The sequence below is a fragment of the Gadus macrocephalus genome, chromosome 18 (genome assembly GCF_031168955.1).
Source record: "Gadus macrocephalus chromosome 18, ASM3116895v1".
NCBI lineage: Eukaryota > Metazoa > Chordata > Actinopteri > Gadiformes > Gadidae > Gadus > Gadus macrocephalus.
In genome coordinates this window covers 1,296,483-1,318,982 of record NC_082399.1, presented here as the reverse complement: position 1 = coordinate 1,318,982, position 22,500 = coordinate 1,296,483, and the positions used below count along the sequence as shown (strand labels likewise).

The 22,500-nt window shown below is 49.1% G+C and overlaps 3 protein-coding genes and 1 non-coding gene across 5 annotated transcripts in view; 2 read left to right on the top strand and 2 right to left on the bottom strand.

Annotated features, from left to right (window-relative positions):
• Nucleotides 1-9,133, bottom strand: part of cluap1 (clusterin associated protein 1) — a 9,277-nt gene extending 144 nt beyond the window's left edge. Inside the window, exons 1-13 of the mRNA XM_060037507.1 lie at nucleotides 8,986-9,133; nucleotides 8,283-8,337; nucleotides 7,978-8,089; nucleotides 7,611-7,695; nucleotides 6,770-6,949; nucleotides 4,436-4,531; nucleotides 3,683-3,766; nucleotides 2,597-2,730; nucleotides 1,866-2,007; nucleotides 1,512-1,584; nucleotides 1,286-1,411; nucleotides 980-1,032; nucleotides 1-312 (exon numbers count right to left, since the gene is read on the bottom strand). The exon at nucleotides 1-312 is cut by the window's left edge and continues 144 nt beyond it. Coding sequence (XP_059893490.1) covers nucleotides 145-312; nucleotides 980-1,032; nucleotides 1,286-1,411; nucleotides 1,512-1,584; nucleotides 1,866-2,007; nucleotides 2,597-2,730; nucleotides 3,683-3,766; nucleotides 4,436-4,531; nucleotides 6,770-6,949; nucleotides 7,611-7,695; nucleotides 7,978-8,089; nucleotides 8,283-8,304 — 1,275 coding nt within the window. The 5' untranslated portion in view covers nucleotides 8,305-8,337; nucleotides 8,986-9,133 and the 3' untranslated portion in view covers nucleotides 1-144. The remainder of the gene's footprint in view (nucleotides 313-979; nucleotides 1,033-1,285; nucleotides 1,412-1,511; nucleotides 1,585-1,865; nucleotides 2,008-2,596; nucleotides 2,731-3,682; nucleotides 3,767-4,435; nucleotides 4,532-6,769; nucleotides 6,950-7,610; nucleotides 7,696-7,977; nucleotides 8,090-8,282; nucleotides 8,338-8,985) is intronic.
• Nucleotides 9,134-12,005: 2,872 nt separating this feature from the next.
• Nucleotides 12,006-20,329, top strand: LOC132446912 (glucagon receptor-like). Its single transcript, XM_060037504.1, has 14 exons — nucleotides 12,006-12,054; nucleotides 12,202-12,284; nucleotides 12,712-12,814; nucleotides 13,393-13,500; nucleotides 13,811-13,929; nucleotides 14,097-14,203; nucleotides 14,777-14,933; nucleotides 16,677-16,836; nucleotides 17,045-17,105; nucleotides 17,748-17,817; nucleotides 17,901-17,992; nucleotides 18,415-18,553; nucleotides 18,671-18,712; nucleotides 19,058-20,329. Exons 2-14 carry the CDS (start codon nucleotides 12,210-12,212, stop codon nucleotides 19,127-19,129), a joined length of 1,305 nt encoding a protein of 434 aa, XP_059893487.1. The 5' UTR covers nucleotides 12,006-12,054; nucleotides 12,202-12,209; the 3' UTR covers nucleotides 19,130-20,329.
• A 1,586-nt stretch (nucleotides 20,330-21,915) lies between these two features.
• trnac-gca (transfer RNA cysteine (anticodon GCA)) lies at nucleotides 21,916-21,987 on the bottom strand. Its single transcript has one exon. It is a non-coding gene; the product is annotated as a tRNA-Cys (tRNA).
• Nucleotides 21,988-22,378: 391 nt separating this feature from the next.
• LOC132446954 (LIM and SH3 domain protein 1-like) overlaps nucleotides 22,379-22,500 on the top strand; it is a 6,156-nt gene continuing 6,034 nt past the window's right edge. Inside the window, exon 1 of one of the 2 annotated variants that reach the window (XM_060037566.1) lies at nucleotides 22,379-22,500. This exon is cut by the window's right edge and continues 138 nt beyond it. The gene's annotated coding sequence lies outside the window, so the exon portion shown is untranslated. The other variant, XM_060037565.1, reaches the window with a different exon arrangement.

Below are 22,500 nucleotides of genomic sequence, written 5' to 3'. Positions count from 1 at the left end.
CGCATTCAGAGATGTAACATGTAACATTTTGAAGCACTATGTGAAGCTGGGTCTCTGGCCCCTGACCGGAGCTCTGATCGCTGTCTCGGTGTGCGTGCCGTAAACATGTATACAGTTGGAACATACGAGTACACAAAAATGCGCTCAGAAGTCGTTGTCGCTCTCGAGCAGCTGGGGGCTCCCCCCTCCCCCCCTGGAGGGCCTGGAGGGGGCGGGGCCCTCGAGACTGACATCATCGTCCAGCTCCTCGTTGGCCTCCTCCTCGTCCTCGTCCTCCTCGTCTTCCTCCTCCACGTCAAAGTCCTCCTCCGTCTGCAGGGGGAGCGGAGAGCGCACGCTTAGGGACGGACGGACGGACGGGGGTCTGGGGGAACAGAGCCGGTGGAAGACCACCTTCAACCCGCGACCTCTGACCTTTGTCCCTAGGTTGCCGTGCGTCACTCTGTGCTGTCTAGATGGGGTCCTACGTTGGGTCTCCCTGTCAAGTAAGCCCTCTTACTTCCTACAGTCGTAACTGAAGGGTGGAGGGCTGGAACCTAAGGGAGGGTGGAGGACCAGGGGCTACAGGAGTGGATCCTAAGGGTGGAGGACAAGCAGCTACAGGTGTCGATCCTAAGGGTGACGGAGTCCTGGCCCTGACTGAACAAACCTCTCCTCCTCTTCTTCGCGGGCGGCCGCGACCCAACGAACGCGCCGCCGGAGCGCCGCCCCGCTTTGAGCACGAGATGGAGAGAGCAGAACGGTGTTAAATAAAAGACGAGTGGGGCGGAAAGGAGGGGGAGGACGACAGAGAAAGGGGTACAGGGAACGAACAAAGGGGGAGGGGGAGACGGGAAGAGAGGGAGACGGATAAGAAGGAGGTGGGAGAGAGAGGGAGAGATTGGGAGAGCGTCGGGGGACAATGGAGAGGATGTGTTTAGCAGGAGGTGTCGGACCATGATGATATAACTAGCGCTCCATCGGAGGGCGGTGAACTCACCTCCTCACTGTCGCCACCCTGCATGGTCCCCACGTAATGAGCGCCGCCCCTCCCTGTCGGGGAAAGCAGACATTAGCGCTCTTCCTCACAAACTCTGCGCTTATTGATGAAGACCACTGAATGAGACTGCTAACGATGACGAGGAGTGAGGAAGACCGTTGTGACCCGACTTCCTGTCGTCTTTGTGATAAGCGATGCTAATAAGCATCTGTTCAGAGGTAGGTTTACTGTTCCCGGTTGACACCGCTGGGGGAACCCCCAGCTGGTCGGAGTTTGGGGTGCTTGGTTTGTGTTTGGGGCGTTAACCTTCTTCTGCGGGACTCCTCTCTGCTCGTGGCTTGGCGGGCCGTGGTTTTGGGGGTCTGCAGTCGTCGATGTCGCTGTCGGACCCCTCGTCGTCCAGGATCTCCATGTCCGAGTCGCCGTCCTTCACTGTCCCACAGGAGAGGACATCAGGGTCACCCGCTGCCCCGCGGAACGACAGCCTGCCGAGGTGTGTGCGATTGTGTGTGTTTTGCGTCGTGTGTCTTACAGCCACTCCTGATCAACTTCCTCTCCTCCTCTCGTAGTTTCAGCTGAATGGTCCTCAGGGTGTTCTCAGCTTCCTGTCACACACACACACACACACACACACACACACACACACACACACACACACACACACACACACACACACACACACAAACTTAGTTATACACATCTAACAAACACGCACACACACACGTCACACACACACACACACACACACACAAAGGGCTGCTTGGATCCGGTTAATCAAGGTAAGTTCGGGTCATGGTCGATGAGTCAGGGTTGGGGGGTCAGGGTTGGGAGGTCAGGGTTGGGGGGTCAGGGTTGGGGGGTCAGGGTTAGAGGTCAGGGGGGGTACCTCCAGGCGGTCCTGCTCCAGGCGGTGGTAGTCGTCCAGCTGGGCCTCCAGGAAGCTGAGGTTCCTGAACTTCTCCACGTACGTCTCATAGAGCTTCTGGAGATCGACCTCCATCCTGTCGTACTCGTCCATGAAGGACGGCCTGGAGGGAGAGACAGGAGGGAGACAGGAGGGAGAGAGACAGGAGGGAGAGACAGGAGGGAGAGACAGGAGGGAGAGACAGGAGGGAGAGAGACAGGAGGGAGAGACAGGAGGGAGAGACAGGAGGGAGAGACAGGAGGGAGAGAGACAGGAGGGAGAGACAGGAGGGAGAGAGACAGGAGGGAGAGAGACAGGAGGGAGAGAGAGGAGGGAGAGACAGGAGGGAGAGACAGGAGGGAGAGAGACAGGAGGGAGAGACAGGAGGGAGAGAGAGGAGGGAGAGAGAGGAGGGAGAGAGACAGGAGGGAGAGAGAGGAGGGAGAGAGAGGAGGGAGAGAGAGGAGGGAGAGAGAGGAGGGAGAGAGACAGGAGGGAGAGACAGGAGGGAGAGACAGGAGGGAGAGAGACAGGAGGGAGAGACAGGAGGGAGAGACACATGAATATGTGTACTTTGGCTGATTATGCGTTGAATTATGCGATCGCATAATCGCGTTTGCGATCGCTGGAGGGACTGACTAACTGACTGTGTGTGTGTATGTGCAGTGTACTGTAGTGTACTGCAGTGCGTTGTGTGTGTGTATGTGTCTAACCTCACACTCTGCAAGGTCTGCAGCCTCTTCCGGTTCCTCTCCAGGTCCTGCCTCTTCTTCTCGATCTTGCCCTCCAGACTGACCTCATCCGAGGCCACGTTCCCCAGCATCTCCTTGCTGTTCTCCACACTGCCCTGGTGAGTACAAACACACACACACACACACACACCCACACACACACACACACACACACACACACACCCAAACGTTGGGTTATCCTCAACAGAACTCTCCTGCTGAAGCCTCGTCCCTCCTGCTAAATCCCTCCCATAGAAGCTCCTAATAAAACCATCTCCTAGAACCTCCTCCTAGAACCTCCTCCTAGAACCTCCTCCTAGGACCTCCTCCTAGGACCTCCTCCTAGAACCTCCTCCTAGAACCTCCTCCTAGGACCTCCTCCTAGGACCTCCTCCTAGAACCTCCTCCTAGGACCTCCTCCTAGAACCTCCTCCTACAACCTCCTCCTAGAACCTCCTCCTAGGACCTCCTCCTAGAACCTCCTCCTAGAACCTCCTTGTAGGACCTCCTCCTAGAACCTCCTCCTAGAACCTCCTCCTAGAACCTCCTTGTAGGACCTCCTCCTAGAACCTCCTCCTAGAACCTCCTCCTAGAACCTCCTCCTAGAACCTCCTCCTAGGACCTCCTCCTAGGACCTCCTCCTAGAACCTCCTTCTAGGACCTCCTCCTAGAACCTCCTCCTAGGACCTCCTCCTAGAACCTCCTTCTAGGACCTCCTCCTAGAACCTCCTTCTAGGACCTCCTCCTAGAACCTCCTCCTAGAACCTCCTTGTAGGACCTCCTCCTAGAACCTCCTCCTAGAACCTCCTTGTAGGACCTCCTCCTAGAACCTCCTCCTAGGACCTCCTTCTAGGACCTCCTCCTACAACCTCCTCCTAGGACCTCCTCCTAGAACCTCCTTCTAGGACCTCCTCCTAGAACCTCCTTCTAGAACCTCCTTCTAGGACCTCCTCCTAGAACCTCCTCCTAGGACCTCCTCCTAGAACCTCCTTCTAGGACCTCCTCCTAGGACCTCCTCCTACAACCTCCTTCTAGAACCTCCTCCTAGGACCTCCTCCTAGGACCCACCTGGACCTCTTTGATGGCAGCTCTCAGGGCCTTCTCCGTCTCGTTGATCTCCAGCGGTCTTGCGATGGCTGCAGCTCGCCGTTCCTGCAGGGGCAGAGGAGAGGCTTGAGCAAAGGCATGTGGTCCCTATCCCATAACCAGCTTCGCTTAACCCTTAACCCCAACGCATAACCAAACTCAGATCCCCTGTTCATAACCCTAAAAATAACCCTGCAACCCAATGTATTTCATGCACATAAATGACCATCATTCAGTACATATTCTACAGAATATATAGTGATTATTTATAGTGCACGAGATATCGTACAGTATATACGGTGTGTACATAAAGTGTAGCAGATATTGTAAAGTATATACAATGTGTCTATACTGGGGCAGATCCTGTACAGTATATAAGGTGGGATGTATACTGTGAGGTAGATGTCGTGTTTTCAACTCGTTATGGGACACGGTGTTCCTCGTCTGCAGTCTGTAGTCATCTCTAACCATGTGGGCGTGACTTTAAAGACGGAGCTTTGGTTTAACACTCCACACAGGAGCCTTGAGCCCTTGAGATGCAGCAGCTGGATCCTCATCCATCCTCACGACCACCCAAGCACTCCCTGAACCGGTGTAGTGCTGGTATATACACCAGGGCTACCCAAGCTCGGGGAGTGTTTCGGAACGTCTCGAGTTCTGGTGGAGGTTGAAGGGAAAAGGAACAGGTGTCGGGCCCTTGCGTCCGGACCGCAGTGTGAGGTGGGTGTGACTCACCCGTAGCTCCGCCTCCTCACCCAGGAGGTCGTAGAGCGACGCCCCCTTAGCTGTAATCTCAGACGCCAATCGTCGTGCCTCCTTTAGTTCAGACACCTACACACACACACACACACACACACACACACACACACACACACACACACACACACACACACACACACACACACACACACACACACACACACACACACACACACACACACACACACACTCGCATTGATGAATGCTGCCTTCAGCTTCGGACACATTGGTTAGACATAGGGCTGCAACAACGAATCGATAAAATCGATAAAAATCGATTACTAAATGCGTTGGCAACGAATTTGGTCGTCGATTCGTTGTGTCGCGCGATTAATAAGTTACTCGTAGGCGCAGCACTGTTTACAGCCAGCCGCCGACAGGTTGGTTCAGGGTTCATGCATGCGCACAGCGAGCTTTATTGTGAGCGACCACAGCTTGTATTTTGGTCGTATCTTAACACTGGAGTAGGCCTACATAGAAGTGTTGTACCTTCACTGTCTTTGGGTTAAAAAAACTCCTTCAACTCAGTATCTGTCTAGTCCAACCGAAAACTGTCAGCTGCTGCTGCTGCAGACGTTGTGCAGACGGGCTCGGAGTCGGCACCGCGTGCATCAACAGTCATTCAAAGCAGCGGTAGTAATCACACAACCGGACGGTGTAGAAAGTCCCGTCAGTTAAAAATATGTGACCAATGGTCACAAACAGCGTCAAATGTGATGTGTTCAGGTCGGCTCAGTAATATGGTTGATGCGTTCAAATGCAACAGAAAAAAAATAATAATAATTGAGATTTTGGTGAAAACTTGTTTTCCCAGTAATATAAAATAGATAGTAAAGATAGAATTATGACCTGTTTAATGTCCTATCTTGAACTATCATCATCTTATCAGCAATTAAAGCATTATTACAAGTTCTATTTCAAGGAGTCTCGAAAATGGTATCAATAGGTTTGACCGGTTAACCATGGACATCCCTTATATACATATAAAAGTATATCATACATTGTATGTTTTTTTTGTGTTATCCCAGTTATGTTTTTTTAATTGTTTTATTATTTAATATTACTTTTAATAGTTCCGGGACGTTGGAGCAATAAACTGGTGTTTTTACACTTCAGTCTGCACTGTGAATTTGAAGTAATGTTAATTTTTGGATTAAAGATGCGGCAATTAAAAATGTTTTTTTTTTTTATCCGATTCATCGATTAATCGAAAAAATAATCGACAGATTAATCGATTATTCAAATAATCGTTAGTTGCAGCCCTACGATTGACACAAGGTGTGTGTGTGTGTGTGTGAATGCATGAATCAGGGGACGTTTGAACTGTTTGGATGTCTGAATGTGTGTGTACATATTTAAACGTGTGTATATGTTGTGCATGTAAAATAGAGACGCAGTGTGTGACTGAGAGTGTGCGTGCGTGTGAGAGAGAGAGAGAGATGGGGTATAATATGATGCGTCTGAAACACCTATAAACAGTGGCTGTATGGAGGCGTGGCCAGAGGGTTACGTCTGGTCCCGGTAGATCGGCGCGTTCTAGGCCAAGGGAACGACATTTATAGCCATTTATAGCCATCGCTGCTGATGTCCCCGTATCATGTCCTCGCCGTAAACAAGGAGAAATTGTCTACCTCTAAACTAGTCTAATGTATGATGGGTCATTACCTTCCCCTTAAAGCCCATTGATTCGATTCAGGGATTGGAGGTCTAGGTATTTATGGCTCTTTGTATTTGTGGCTGTGAACATGTGGTTTCCATGACAACACAGCATCTCATACCCCTCGAGTATCCCGGAGACATGTGCCGCCTGTCAAGTAGGCAGGATATACACGTGAGAGGCAGAGCCTGTTGAATGGGATGAAAGACCGGCACTCAGTCTGTTGTATCCGCCTCACATAATGTGGCGCAGATAACCGAGTGAAACAAACGTTAAGAAAATGGACTTAACTAAATATGGATCATTTCTAGGACAACCATTAGCATCACACCAGAGCTAAGAAAACAGCCAAGAAAAACACTGTCAGTCACAGCCTGTCAATCACAGCCCGTGACTGACAGCCTGTGACTGACAGTGCTGACAACCAATGAGAATCTTGTCTTCAGTTTCCTGAAGGCACTGCACCGCTTCACTTGCTCAGAGTGTCAGACGTTCGGGACCCGTCGCACGGCGACGTGGGTGTGCACCAACGCGGCCCGAGACCGCGTCTGGGGCGTCGGGAGGGCGGGCGCGGGGCGCGAGGCGCGGGGCGGGGGGCGCGAGGCGCGGGGCGGGGGGCGCGGGGCGGGGGGCGCGGGGCGGGGGGTGCTCACCCTGGAGCCCAGGTCAAACTTGAAGCGGCTGCTCTCCTCCTGGCCCGCCTCCTGGCCGCTGAGCTCCTTGGTCTTCATGGCGTTGTAGAGCACCGAGCTGATCTTCAGCAGCTCCTTGACTGCGTAGCCCTCCGCCTGGTACAGGCGCTTGGTGTTCAGCCGGATGTGGGCCTTGGTAGCCTGATGGCAACGCAACACTTAGCCTGTTAGCAACACCACACAGCCTGTTGTGAACGCAACACTTAGCCTGTTAGCAACACCACACAGCCTGTTGTGAACGCAACACTTAGCCTGTTAGCAACACCACACAGCCTGTTGTGAACGCAACACTTAGCCTGTTAGCAACACCACACAGCCTGTTGTGAACGCAACACTTAGCCTGTTAGCAACACCACACAGCCTGTTGTGAACGCAACACTTAGCCTGTTAGCAACACCACACAGCCTGTTGTGAACGCAACACTTAGCCTGTTAGCAACACCACATAGCCTGTTGTGAACGCAACACTTAGCCTGTTAGCAACACCACATAGCCTGTTAGCAACACCACATAGCCTGTTGTGAACGCAACACTTAGCCTGATCGCAACACCACATAGCCTGTTGTGAACGCAACACTTAGCCTGTTAGCATAACCGTACAACAGTTGGCCCGTTAGCAGTAGGCAATACTGTAGCATCATTGTAGAAGCAAATGCCACACGGGCTGCATTGTGGCTTATGTTACTCACTATCCTTTGTCAACATAAGAAAGGCTTAACTCTTGCCATCCTAATGTTTAGGATAATGTTTAGGATGGCAAGAGAATGCCAGAGAGTAGGGCTAAAGGGAAGAGATGACATCACCATGAACTGGGCCACAGCCTTGATGAAGAAGACCCGGTCCGACTCTGTTTCCACGTCACTGGGCAGGTCCATCTGGGGCTCGTAGCTACAGAGAGAGAGAGGGTTAGTCTAGTTTGGGACCAGGTCCAAGTCTGGTATGAGTACCGGTCCAGTTCTTCTCAAAGATCAGTCCAGATCCGGTATGGGCCCCATTCAAGGTCTGGTATGAGACCCAGTCCATGTCTTCCCTTAGACCCGGGCTAGGTCTTCATAACCGCTACAAGCTGTGTATTGACTATGTAGTATGTAGGGTACTGTATAATCATATAATCTAGCGTATTTACTGTACTATAATACTAACATGTAGTTCTCCAGATAGACGACTCACCTCTTCACAAGCCAGATGAGGATCTCCGCCACCAGACCGAAGTTGGGGGTCCGGAAGTTCTCCATGGAGACCAGCCGGGGGTATCCTAGCGCCCGCATCATCTCAGTGAAGTCTTGAGAGACGGGAGGGGACAGACTCCATCAGTTGACCTTATTAAACTGGCAGCCATCTTGGTTCTGAACGCTAGTTGGGTTGGAGTACGCTCCCAACATCCAGTTAGCTTTCAAAACCAAAATGGAACCAAGAATAGTACCAAGTACCGTTTATAGCACCGGAACAAAATGACTAGATTCAAAATGTCTTACTTCTTAAGTCTCTGAAGGACATGATGGCTCCCTGCTGTGCAAAGTCTCCTCCAACCTAAAAGGGTCGAGTCAACTTCATTAGTACAGCCCTTATATCAGGGCCCACATCATATGACACCCCTAAACCCTATGTCCTAGAGGTAAAGGATAAAGCCACAGGGAAAAACCTTGAGAAGAAAACAAAAGAGGAATCCTTCCTACCAGGGATAGTTAGGAGGTAAATATGTGTAATGACATGTCTATAACGACACACTGACCGTTAGTTGGCAGTAGATTAGTAGGCAAAAGGAAGAGGGAGAGGATCTGTCTTTTACGTAGTAATAATAACAACATTACCATAGTTGGCAAATATAACGTCACAAACAATGATGGCATAAACAGTTTTTAGAAAATAGATTAGTAACACAAATAAAAGTCAAATGTGGGCTATTTCATTTATAGGCCATTCGTTTGCGGTGTTATTCCAGCTTTAACTACCTTAATCTTGCACAACACTGGGATGTCGAGCAATGAATTAGCTTTTCGACTGAGAAATGCCAATTGTCATCAGAGTGAAACTTGAGAAATACACAAATAAACAACCCAGCTTCAGCCCAGGTGCTAACGCTAGCCAGTTAGCATCGCCCTCAAACCGCTTTATATTTAAAATAATCATCCGTTTTACATTGCAAACTAACGAGATAGTCACGAAGCATCCACTCACTTGTCAGAATATGGAAGGAAAGGGCTTGTGGAGTTACATGTGGGTAATCTAGTGTTGTGTGGTTTAGTGGGTTTAGTTTGGGTTGTTTTATCCGTCACTATGGAAGCCAGCCGTACGGAAGCTTTAAAGGACAATCCTGAGGAGAATACGAACCGCGATGCCAGTCAATTAACAGTTACAGTTACAGTGCTGTGCTGTTTACAGCGCTGCCCGTCTGGTTCTATTGTAGCGCGCGAGCTGAGCAGAGCGGAGCCGCGTGCGTCGCCCCTGCAGGATCCTTGCACTTTTACAGTAAGGGCAAACTGTTATTTTTGGAAAATGCATTTATTTAAAGAGCATGTTTAGGGCAGTTGACGGTGTTTTGGTTTTTCGTAGGCACCACTTATGTTGATTTTATCCTGGGAATATAACGGGTCATGTGATGTCGCGTGCCGGAGCGCGACTTAATTTGGAGCGCAACTCATTAGGACAAAGACACAAAAGCAAAGACATTATTTTAGGATTTGCATGATTTATGGAGGCGGATCTGGGTTTGGAAGGGTCACTTTATTTTGAAAGTCCAAGGTTAGATGGTGAAAACGGAAAGTTGTTCCGAGGTGATTTTTTCATTTTTTACGCTCAGAAGAATAACCGATTTTAGATAAAAATTGTTTCAACGCGTGAAAGTAAGTATCAACGTGTATTGATACGTGATAAACAGTTTCCTGGACTCCAGTTGGATTTTGACTCTCTAGTCTAAAGTCTGAACACTATATCATCAACAATATAAAAGAAGATGAATACCATAGAGTATATAATGACAGCCTTAGCCTAATAATATAAAAAAGCGGTGAAAGAAATTAGTGGGGAGGAAAGGTTGGTTGAAAGAAACGAGCTCACCTACAAAGCTCTCCACAACCTAGCCCCCAGTTATCTCTGCGACCTCCTCCAAGAATACACTCCCTCCCGCTCCCTCCGCTCAACCTCTGCTGGACTACTATGTATCCCCACATCACGACTCACTACAATGGGTGCCCGGTCATTCAGTTGTTCAACACCCAGGCTCTGGAACTCCCTCCCCCCACACATAAAACAGTCAGACACCATTACAACCTTCAAGTCACAACTCAAAACTCACCTGTTCAAACTCGCACACAACGTCTAACTGATCACTGTTTTGATTTTTGATTTTTTTTTTTTGTCTTGTTTTTGTTTTATTTATTTCTTATTGCTTATGTTAATTAATTATTATTATTATTTTTTCCACAATGTCTTGTTTTTTAAAAAATGTATGATGACTATATGCTCTGTAAGGTGACCTTGGGTGTCTTGAAAGGCGCCTCTAAATGAAATGTATTATTATTATTATTATTATTAGCTTCCGAATTCTGCCGCTCCCCTGCCGCTCCCCTGCCGCTCCCCTGCCGCTCCCCTGCCGCTCCCCTGCCGCTCCCCTGCCGCTCCCCTGCCGCTCCCCTGCCGCTCCCTTGCCGCTCCCCTGCCGCTCCGTCTGTTGGTGCCGACGGCACAGCCTGCACGCTGGGGTAGGCCAACGTGATGAGACGTGGCTATGAGAACGAGGGGGTGAATGACAGATCATCTGCTGTATTATATATATAGCTTATATTAAGGCCTGTAGGCTTATTATATAGCCATACATGTGGGTCTTCATATAGGCTGTGTGTGGGCTATATCATTTTAATTTCACTAATCAGGCTGAAGGATGATGATTATGTTTACAATTGGTATGGTTATTATTAACATATGAAGGCCTGCAGGTTCTGAATTCCATTATTTCATCTTGATGTAATAAAACAGCAGGAGTGATCCAAGAGCCCGGATACCAGGTTTGAGTCCCAAATGTACATTTATTAAAGTTCATCTTTCCTCGAAAATATCCGGCGGAAGAAGGATAATGTATGACCGCGGGGTCTCGACACAAACCCCAGAGAGTCCAAACCTTCTTCATGCACCATGAGTTGTTATTCCAATTTAAAGGTTGGGTAGGGAATTCTCTTTTTTGGCCATTTTTGCAAAATTACTTGAAATCGTTATCATAACCCACTTACAGCCAGTGAGTTAGAAGTACTGACATGGAAATTAAACAAGTCAATCATCTGTGGAACAGGCAGGGCTCGAAAAACTCCAGCCAATGATTTCCAGACCCACCGAGTGGCATTGGACAGTGAGTACGTCAATCAAACGGTTGTACTGCACTCCCGCACCCCCGCTCCCCGCGCGACCCCTTCGTGCACGTACTCAAAGCTCGTGAACCAGAGCAAGCTTCTGTTTGTTGTTATTCTGCGTTAGCTACTGGAGCTAGCTAATGGCTCGCTCTCTCGCATCTGTGCTCGCGTGCTCGTGCATGAGTCAGAGTCAGCGTTGAAGGAGAGGGGGTAGGACCATTTGAGATTTGTGTATTTTCAAAATCTGCTGGCGTTTCGCAAATCCCATACCCAACCTTTAATATAAAAAGAATACAGTGTTTCTGTAGAGCCTCCTTCCTCCGCTCCTCGTATAGGACAGGGGTCAGGGTTTTTTTTGCGTGGCTGGGTGAAATAACATGACCAATCCGTACAGAATGACATTTTCACACCTCTGCCTCTCCCCCCCCCCCCCCCCCCCCCCCCCTCCTCCTGAATCGAAGTGACGTCTCAAAGTGACGTCTGGAAAGAGCGAGGTTCTGCGGCACTCCGTTGCCATGACATTAAGCTCCATGACCTTGCGTCAGATAACATGTCACGGAACGCAGCCGCCTGTTTTCGCTCAGCTGGTACAACATCAGGAAACGACCCCCTGCGACCCCTAGCCCTGCCCGTGAGGGGAGCGGATGGTGTAATTGCTGTTGTTGTAGTGAAGCCCCACCTGCCCATGTTGTCTCAGGATGGTCTGCTCCCCGGTTCGAAACCCAAATGTCTGTCGGCATCCTAGAGCAAGAAGCCTGTTCCTCCATGACATGTAATAATAATAATAATAATAAGTGCATCTTATATAGCGCCTTTCTAACACTCAGGGTCGCTTTACAGATTCATGAGAGCACACACAGAGCAAGACAGGACAACAAGAAGTAAAACAACACACAAAACAAATGTGTGTAGTAAATTCACTGTGTCTCTTTAGAGCAATGTCTCAGCTCTCGTACGGAGACAACACTTTATTAGGTATCTCCTCAAAATAGATGTTCTCTAGTGTTCTAGTAGAGATGTTCTCTTGCATCTCACCATCTCTTCTCAGCAGAACAGAGCATGATGTGTCGAGTGTTCACCTGGAGACGAGGCTCAGCAAAACTGATCCTCCTGCTCCTCCTCAAACTGTCGCAGGTGAGCACACCTTCACCACACACCATTCCAGATAGACTTCTATATTGACCTAGTTTAACAACACCATGGTACACATGAGCCTGTCAACAGGTATTTTTTATTGAAATGAATTACAATGAGAGATCTTTTATTGTGGAATAGGTTAACATGCAGATAATGAGTTTTTTTATATTGTGAAATACGTTAACATGCAGATAATGAGGGGTCTTTTATTGTGGAATAAATTAAAATGCAGATAATGAAGGGGTCTTTTATTGTGGAATACGTTAACATGCAGATAATGAGGGGTCTTTTATTGTGGAATAAATTAAAATGCAGATAATGAGGGGTATTTTATTGTGGAATACGTTAACATGCAGATAATGAGGGGTCTTTTATTGTGGAATACGTTAACATGCAGATAATGAGGGGTCTTTTATTGTGACAGCTGGAGGGCGTCAGTGGGAAGGTGCTGGAGGAGACGTACCTGAAGTGGATGCAGTATAAAGACAACTGCATGAAGACCATCTCCCAGGAGCCCCCAGGAGAAGGTGTGTGTGTGTGTTGAGGTATCTTTGTGTGTGTGTGTGTGTGTGTGTGTGTGTGTGTGTGTGTGTGTGTGTGTGTGTGTGTGTGTGTGTGTGTGTGTGTGTGTGTGTGTGTGTGTGTGTGTGTGTGTGTGTGTGTTGTGGCATCCCGCCACGTGGTCCTCGGCCTGGACGGGCCCGGGGTACCGTGGAGGACGGGGTGTACCACCCCCACCCACCAGCCGGCGATGGAGAGCAGCCCTTTCGGCACCCCAATCAGGGTGATTGGGGGACACCTGGCCGAAAGCACGGCACGGCACGGCACGGCACGGCACGGCACGGCACGGCACGGCACGTGTCGGGAGAGCAAGGAAGAAGGTGGCGCTCTGGTGAGAGAGAGCAGCTAGAGGCCCACGGAGGCCCTAGAGACCGCGTCTCCACCGAGAGTTCCTTGTTTGTTTGATTGTGTATAATAAATGCCTGGGATGGCGTTAACCCTCGATAAACGTGTCGTTTATGCCTGGAACCCGGCCCAACCGAGGACCGGGTTACCACAGTGTGTGTGTGGTTGTGTGTTGATGTATCTGTGTTTGTGTGTCCAGGGTTGTTGTGTAACCGAACGTTTGACCGCTACGCCTGCTGGCCTGACACGCCGGCCGGCTCCGCCTCCAACGTGTCCTGCCCCGATTACCTGCCCTGGTTCCACAAAGGTCAGCCTGAACACCGCTCTCCTATTGGTCAGCTCCAGCAGCATGCATCCACCACACTCAGACCAAAACCGATGTCTGATCCGTAAAGGATCCATATTATACCACCAGGTGTGAGCGTGATTAGCTGTTACTGTTTTTCAAAATGGCTTTTAATGTCAAATCACAGTCACACTTGGTGGCATAATATGGGACCTTTAATGTGTACAGACTATCTGTGACCTCGCAGACAAGACTAAACTATTTGTGTGTGTGTGTGTGTGTGTGTGTGTGTGTGTGTGTGTGTGTGTGTGTGTGTGTGTGTGCCCCTCAGTGTCCCAGGGCGTGGTCCGGCGGGTGTGCCGGTCTGACGGCCGCTGGCTGCAGGAGGGGGGGCACGTCTGGCGAGACATTTCCCAATGTGAAGAGGAACAAGAGGTTACGTCACAGGAGGTGCGTTGCTACGGACGACGGGAGTGTTGGGGGGAGACGAGAGGGAGACTGTGGTTTGACACCCGACAATTTGTTTTGGATAGTCTGTGTTACCGTAGCTCTGATATTGCAATCAAAATGTGTGTGTGTGTGTGTGTGTGTGTGTGTGTGTGTGTGTGTGTCCCCAGCTGTGGTACAAGGAGCTGATGGTGAGCTTCAGGATGCTCTACACGGTGGGCTACTCCCTCTCCCTCTCCACCCTCACCATGGCCCTCCTCATCCTGCTCAGCTTCAGGTCAGTGGCTGCTCCTCCTCACCAACATCATCATCATCATCATCATCATCCACCTCCTCCTCCTCCTCCTCCTCACCAACATCATCATCATCATCATCATCCTCCTCCTCCTCCTCCTCCTCCTCAGCATCATCCTCCTCCTCCTCCTCCTCTTCTTCCTCCTCATCCTCATCATCATCATCCTCCTCCTCCTCTTCCTCCTCTTCCTCATCCTCATCATCATCCACCTCCTCCTCCTCCTCCTCTTCCTCCTCCTCAGCATCATCATCCACCTCCTCCTCCTCCTCCTCTTCCTCCTCCTCTTCCTCCTCCTCATCATCATCATCCACCTCCTCCTCCTCTTCCTCCTCCTCCTCCTCATCATCATACACCTCCTCATCATCATCATCATCATCATCATCCTCAACCTCCTCCTGCTCCTCCTCATCATCATCATCATCAACAACCTCCTCCTCCTCATCATCATCATCAACCTCCTCCTCCTCCTCATCATCATCATCACGTTGCTCCTCCTCTTGTATAAACTCTGGAAGATGGCTGGCCCCAGATCTGTTTGGCGTTCCGTGTCAACAGGAAGTTGTACTGCACCAGGAACTACATCCACGCCAACCTCTTCCTGTCCTTCATCCTGCGGGCGGTGTCCGTCATCGTCAAGGATACGCTGCTGGAGCGTTACTGGGGCCGCCAGATCATGCAGCAGGCGGACCTGCATCACATGCTCAGCCACCAGGTCAGCCAATCACACGCTCCGCCATCGGGTCAGCCAATCACACGCTCCGCCATCGGGTCAGCCAATCACACGCTCCGCCATCGGGTCAGCCAATCACACGCTCCGCCATCGGGTCAGCCAATCACATGCTCAGCCACCAGGTCAGCCAATCACACGCTCCGCCACCAGGTCAGCCAATCACACGCTCCGCCATCGGGTCAGCCAATCACACGCTCCGCCATCGGGTCAGCCAATCACACGTTCCGCCACCAGGTCAGCCAATCACATGCTCCGCCATCACACGCTCCGCCATCGGGTCAGCCAATCACGCGTTCTGCCACCAGGTCAGCCAATCACACGCTCCGCCATCGGGTCAGCCAATCACACGCTCCGCCATCGGGTCAGCCAATCACACGCTCCGCCATCGGGTCAGCCAATCACACGCTCAGCCACCAGGTCAGCCAATCACACGCTCCGCCATCGGGTCAGCCAATCACACGCTCTGCCATCGGGTCAGCCAATCACACACTCCGCCATCGGGTCAGCCAATCACACGCTCAGCCACCAGGTCAGCCAATCACACGCTCCGCCATCGGGTCAGCCAATCACACGCTCCGCCATCGGGTCAGCCAATCACACGCTCCGCCATCGGGTCAGCCAATCACACGCTCCGCCATCGGGTCAGCCAATCACACGCTCCGCCATCGGGTCAGCCAATCACACGCTCCGCCATCGGGTAAGCCAATCACATGCTCCGCCATCGGGTCAGCCAATCACACGCTCAGCGACCAGGTCAGTCAAGTACACACAGGCATCGGGTCAGCCAATCACACGCTCCGCCAGCAGGTCAGCCAATCACAAGCTCAGCTATCGGGTAAGCCAATCACAAGCTCCGCCACACGGTCAGTTAAGCACACGCACCGGCATCGCTTTCTGTACAGTTAGGATGTTTATAGAAACAAGTGCGAATGATCGCTAGGTTACAATCCCCCGTTCAGCCACCAAGTCAGCCAATCCCCCGCCTAGCCAGGACACCCGGAAATAACAATTAGGAAGCAATGTTTTTTTTATAAGCCTTGTCAGTTGCAGAAATGTACAATTAGTTCAGGCACAATGTGGGGTTTTATTCCTTTGTTTAGATCCATTTGTTAATTTATTCTTTTTTCCACTGAGCAATTGTTGTTTATCCCATTGAAATCATGGGCAATCTTTTTATAGTTGTTGTTTTTCTCTGTGTATGTTCTGGGGTTGCTGGTCATGCTTTCATGCCAATCAGGACACGAAAAGTAGGCGGTTCAGGCATACTTAAGCCCAAAATACACCGCTGGTGAACGGCCCGTGTCAAAACAGACACCCTATTATTTTCGATGTAAACCCCCACAACGGCGGGGGCTCGTCGCTGGCCAGCGCTTGTTGGCACACCACCCCTGGACCCTTCACGCTGCTGTCCTGTTGCACAGCATCGCCGCCCAGGGAAAAGCACTTTCTCTCCGAAAGTATGCATACCTGGGTCCTCCGGTTGACACTGTTGCGCGACGCTTCCTATTGGTGCTAGGGGCGGCACTTGACATGCGTCATATGATGGTATGTTTTACGCTAAAGTCTGTGAAGGCTGGCTCTGCGAGACTTTATAGACCGTCACCAACATCCTCAACAAGATTTAAACTGACAGAATCAATGCAGATTAAATCGGGAATTTGAGCAGAACATGAGATGAGATTTGATGTGTTGATATTTCATGAAACACATTTTACTTCCTGCTAGGCTGCTATTGGCTGCCGGATTGCCCAGGTGGTGATGCAGTACTGTGTCCTGGCCAATCATTTCTGGTTCTTTGGCGAAGCGGTGTACCTGCACTCAGTGCTCATTGGCTCGGTGTTCATCGACCACAACAAACACCTGCCATACATCTGCCTGGGCTGGGGTAAGGCTACAGTGACTCAGCCAGCCGTCCATGTTGACAGTGGAGTCCTCACCGTTATACTTGCACACGTATTTAATGTGCTTGTTGTTAAGGTTATTGATAGAGTAGGAGTTTGTATACGTGCCGTCAAACGAGGAGTAAGGATATCTGTAGTTTGGGAAGTGTCATGATATGAGGAGTTCAGATTTGTATTTCGGTGTTTTCTCAGGCACGCCTCTTCTGTTTGTCCTTCCCTGGGTTCTGGTGAAGCTTCTGAAGGAAAATAATGAGTAAGAGGGGGAGCCGTATGTTTTATGTGTTTTGTGGGGTCTATGTTGTTTGTGGGTTCCATTGGTTTTATATGTTTTGTCGGGTTTGTGCAGTTCATGGTATTCAGGTCTTTTGTGGGTTTAGGGGTCAAGGTGTTTTATGGGGTTTGTGGGGTCCATGTAGTTTGTGGGGTCGATGTGTTTTGTGGGGTCACTATGTTTTGTGTTGTTTTACGGGGTCCTTTTGGTTTAAGGGGTCCTAGTGGTTTAAGGGGTCCTTGTGGTTTAAAGGCACCCAGTGCAACTTTCGAGGCTTAAAAATAAACATTCAATTTCTAGTCTTTTTTACACGTAGTAAGTTTCAATAACTCCATACCATTACATACCGACATTTAAGCAGCAAAGATGAGACGTCGTTGTGTGGTGAGAACTGATACAAAATCGATAACAACAACAATGCCGCCATTTTCTTTATTTTTTGTAACCTACAATAAATAAAGCAGGCTTCCAGTCAATGGAAAAATGGCTTCTCCCCACCGGCGATTGTTGTTGTTTACGATTGTGGTTTAAGGGGTCCTAGTGGTTTAAGGGGTCCTTTTGGTTTAAGGGGTCCTGGTTGTCCGTGCCAGGGTCGCTCAGACCAGCCTGTGTGTGACCCTGCAGGTGTTGGGCATTGAACCAGAACATGAACTACTGGTGGATCATCAGGCTGCCCATCCTGCTGGCTTCAGTGGTGAGTCCCTAAAAGAACGCCGTTCAATTCACTCAATAACTACCCATGATTATGTTTGACGGGTAGATTTCACTTTCCACCAGATCAATTTGTTGATTTTCATGAAGATCCTGAAAGTGATTCTGTCTAAACTAAGAGCCAGCAACCAGAACGGATACCCAGACTACAAACTTAGGTAATACCATCACCATCACTAACTTAACCAAACAGTGTTTACCATTATTGGCAACAGGGAATATAGATCGGCTTTTAACTCGTAGAGAGAGGGGTGAAATGAATGAAAATAGAGAAGTTAAAAAAAATTGATGTGAATGAGAGGAGAAAGAGAGAGAGAGAGGTTTAATATGAATGAAGTGACGGAAATAGAGAGATGAGATGAATAAATGTACTTGTTGTCTTTGCACAATCCCGTAAGCATTGCCACTTAAATTCCACCGTTCATGTGTATCTCTGTGTATCTTTATCTGTATCTGTATGTGTGTCGGTTTGTGTATGTGTATGTGAATGTGTACGTGTACGTGTATGTGTATGTGAATGTGTATGTGGTGAATAACCTTCTTGATTCCTGAGAGTGAGAGATGTTCTTCCTCTCCACAGACTGGCGAAGGCCACGTTGACCCTCATCCCTCTGTTCGGGGTCCATGAGGTTATCTTTGTCTTCGCCACGGACGAACAGACAACGGGGCTCCTGCGCCACGTCAAAGTCTTCTTCACCCTCTTCCTCAACTCTTTCCAGGTTCACAACGTCCTCTTCCTCCAGGGACACACAGATGACCTTTTGGTATCCTCCCAAGGTTTCTTTCTACTTGCATTCTGTCCATGCCTGTGGACTGAAGCCTTTTTCTGTTCTCAGGGTTTCCTGGTCTCTGTGCTCTACTGTTACACCAATAAAGAGGTGAGCTTTACATTTTCACACTTCACCACGGTTCAAGCACATTTTTTTAAAGGTTAGGTGTGTGTGTGTGTGTGTGTGTGTGTGTGTGTGTGTGTGTGTGTGTGTGTGTGTGTGTGTGTGTGTGTGTGTGTGTGTGTGTGTGTGTGTGTGTGTGTGTGTGTGTGTGTGTGTGTGTGTGTGTGTGTGCGTGTGTGTACATGTGCATGTGTTTATGGGCGTGTGTGTCCGCGCGTGTGTGTGTCTGTGTGCATATGCATGTGTTTATGGGTGTGTGTGTGTGTGTGTGTGTGTGTGTGTGTGTGTGCATGTGTTTATGGGTGTGTGTGTGTGTGTGTGTGTGTGTAGGTGAGGTCGGAGCTGCGGAGGAAGCTGTGCAGCTGGAGGGGCGAGTTGGCGACAGTGTGTTGTGGGCAGTGACTAACCGTCTCTGACTCCCGGGTCCACACCTTCTCCATCGCCTCGGTCCCGGACTGCAACCGCTCCTCCTCCACCTCCACTTCCTCCTCCTCCTCCTCCTCCTCCTCCTCCTCCTCCTCCTCCTCCTCCTCCTCCTCCTCCACCCCTGGCCGAGCCATCTGCCTCGGGAGGGGCTTACCTTCCGTCTCCTCCACGAGGGGGATGGGCCAGATTGGTCGACCCCCAGACCCCATCCTGCTACAAAGCAAAACTCAAAGCCTGAGGGAGGGTCTGAGGCAGGGACTGAGTCTGGGTCAGGGTCAGGGTCCTGGACAGAGCTTGGGGCAGGACCTGGGTCTGAGGCAGGGTCTGGGTCTGGGTCAGGGTCGGGGTCAGGGTCGGGGTCCTGGACAGGACCTGGGTCTGGGTCTAGGTCTGAGGCAGGGTCAGGGTCAGGGTCTGGGTCTGGGTCTGGGTCCGGGTCTGGGTCAGGGTCAGGGTCGGGGTCGGGGTCTGTGCAGCAGAGAGCAGGAGAGTCCAGAGTGCACCTTGCAGGTGTCTTTCCTCATCCACCTGCCAGACCCCGTAGAGACACCTCCTCACCAGGTCCCGCTGCATGCAGACTGAACCTTCTCTGGCCCAGGCTCCCGGTCAGACTGGCGGCGGTAACTCAGGAGGTAGTGCGGGTCGACCTGTAACCAGAGGTGGCTGTCAAACCCAATCCCTGGCTCCGTCTACCGGAGCGACTAGGCGTCGCTGTGGGTGGTTGACAGCGCTGTTGGTGTGTGAATGTTTCTATGAATGATTGTAAGTCGCTACAGACAAGAGAGTCTGCTAAATATATATAAATAACCTGTACATATACTTTTATACTGGCATTTTGAGTAGAGAATAGAAGGTGTAAACTTGGTTGTTTGGAAAAAAAATCGTCCACCCGTGGAACTGAATGCCTAGTCTTTGTTTTCGCATTGTGCTCTATTCTTCAAATGCAGGAACACCCTTCTGTAATGTAACAACACAGTGTATCGAGAAAAACACACACACACACACACACACACACACACACACACACACACACACACAACTAACACATGAGATTGCGAATGTGGCAGCTTTGGGAAATATTTGAGAGGTGCAAACCTCTCAAATACATGTTCAGATGTTACTTTTTTTGTGTGCCTCATTCTCCAGAGATAATAAAGTTCTGTACAAAACAATGGATTCCTGGACTTTGGTCAGGTCTGTGTTTAAGCTTTCGGACTTTGGTCAGGTGTGTGTTTAAGCTTTCAGACTCTGCTGCACTCTCTGGTCTTTTAGTTGTATTATTCATGATCTTTCAGGGTTCAAAGATGTAGACATTGATAGTTAATGGAAAGTGGCTGCCTCACAGAGGAGGGCTTTCAATTACGCCTTGCTGGTTAGAGAAACTACTGTCAAATTGGCCATCCTTATAGCTATGACTATGACTATATATAGCTCTACTTTTAACACGTTGCTACAGAAAAGGAGCAATGTTTTGTGAAACTAATAATTTCTGATGGAGGAAGCCCGAGGTTTGAGGAAAATGGAAATGAGGAAAATCAAGGTTTGCAAGTATGCCTTTGAGTCGGGGGCAGTACTTAGTTGCATTATTCCCGTCATGTCAACCCTTTATAGTTCTCCTTCGGTTCTCTTTCAGGGATAAACGGTCCTCATTACCATTACAATAAAAGTGCCCCCCCCTGCCCAGCTCGGAGAACTCGTGCCTCCTTTAAACACCACCTTCCTTTTGTGAGGCTTTCACACCAGCATGGCTCTGGAGAAGCTTCTAGAACACGCCGCGGGGTTTGGGGGGCGTCTACACACAGGCAGAATCTCTCACCCTCTTATTTTGTCACATGTGGGATTGAAATATGAATACTTGCTTTCCATTAGTATTAATGAATTACTTCTGATCTATAGTTATGTAAATACTCTCCTTCTGCTCCCTATGGGTAGAATATAATGCTCCATATCAGTATTATTACCACCCTGCTCTCTAACTAAATTATAATCATAACAATTATAATGCTAATGCTATCTAATGTCATGGTATATGGAACCCGTGCCTGTTGTTATGGAGATGCGTTGTGCCACGACCACAAGATCTTGACGCAATCTCAGTGAGTTATTCCCTTTCTCTCATTCGAGGTTCTCAACTACATGACGATTCCGAATTACAGCTTTATAATATATACTTTTTTATATATTATATATACAGCTTTATAATTTGATTGCCAAAGTGCTCTCTAATAGCTGGTATTCTGTCAGTTCGAGGGTTGCTGCTGATCTTGAGCAGTACTGGCGTTATGAAATCAAGTGAAGATTGCTGTAATCAATAATCCTTTTACGTCTGCTCTATCTCCTTAATTAGATGCTCTCTCAGCCCAAACAGGGCTGAGAAATGAGAAGAATGTTCAGTGTTCACCTTGGTTTTATTCTAGGTGTTTTATATTTATAAATAACCTTTAGTTCACTCAAGTTGTATTACTATTATTCATATAATTATTATTGATAAAATATAATTATTATCATCATATCGACAATATTATCATTTAAAAACCACAATGATATCTAGATCACTAGCCTAACATCCATTTATAATATCCTGCCGAGAACAGCTTGACTGCCGAAGCCGAAAACAGCGGTGTCCTTCTGTGTCCGGTAGTGTCATTTTTCGATGAGAGTGCGTTGAATATTTTACCGCATCTTATTTCATTGTAACATAATGACATCGCCAACGGGCTAATTCTCATAAAATGGATGTATCGAAGCGGGTAAAAAAAGTGAGGGGGCACCCGGATTTGAACCGGGGACCTCTTGATCTGCAGTCAAATGCTCTACCACTGAGCTATACCCCCGCTGCTCTAATATGGAGAAATAAATAGAATTTATTTATTGGAAGACATGAATTTGTATATATTGTTTGACCCGTCGTATATTCCACTATAATAGCGACGTAACAACGCTTCGAAATTCAACAAACTGTATTTTTGGGTGGGTTGTCAGATAACTGGTGAGTGAGGACAAGATAGATTGTAGTGTGTAAAAAAGCCTGTTGGTCAGCCCCACAGTTAGTTTTATAGAACTGACAATATTTTGTGTCCAAATCCAAAATCAAAATACTGCAGTTCTAGGTCTAACTGTTCTAGACCTACATTTGCTACAGAACAGGCTCCGGGCCTCTCTGTCTCTCTGTGCCGGGTTCCTATGCTTGTTGTATCTCCACTGGTCTACTCCATGTAAGGACATTCCCGAGACACTGAGCTCAACCATCCTTCATTCACATCATTCCTGCTCCCAAACTCAAACCCCAACAAGACTCCTCCTAGTCTCAACCCAGTCTCCTCTCAAAGACCCGTTCAACACAGCGC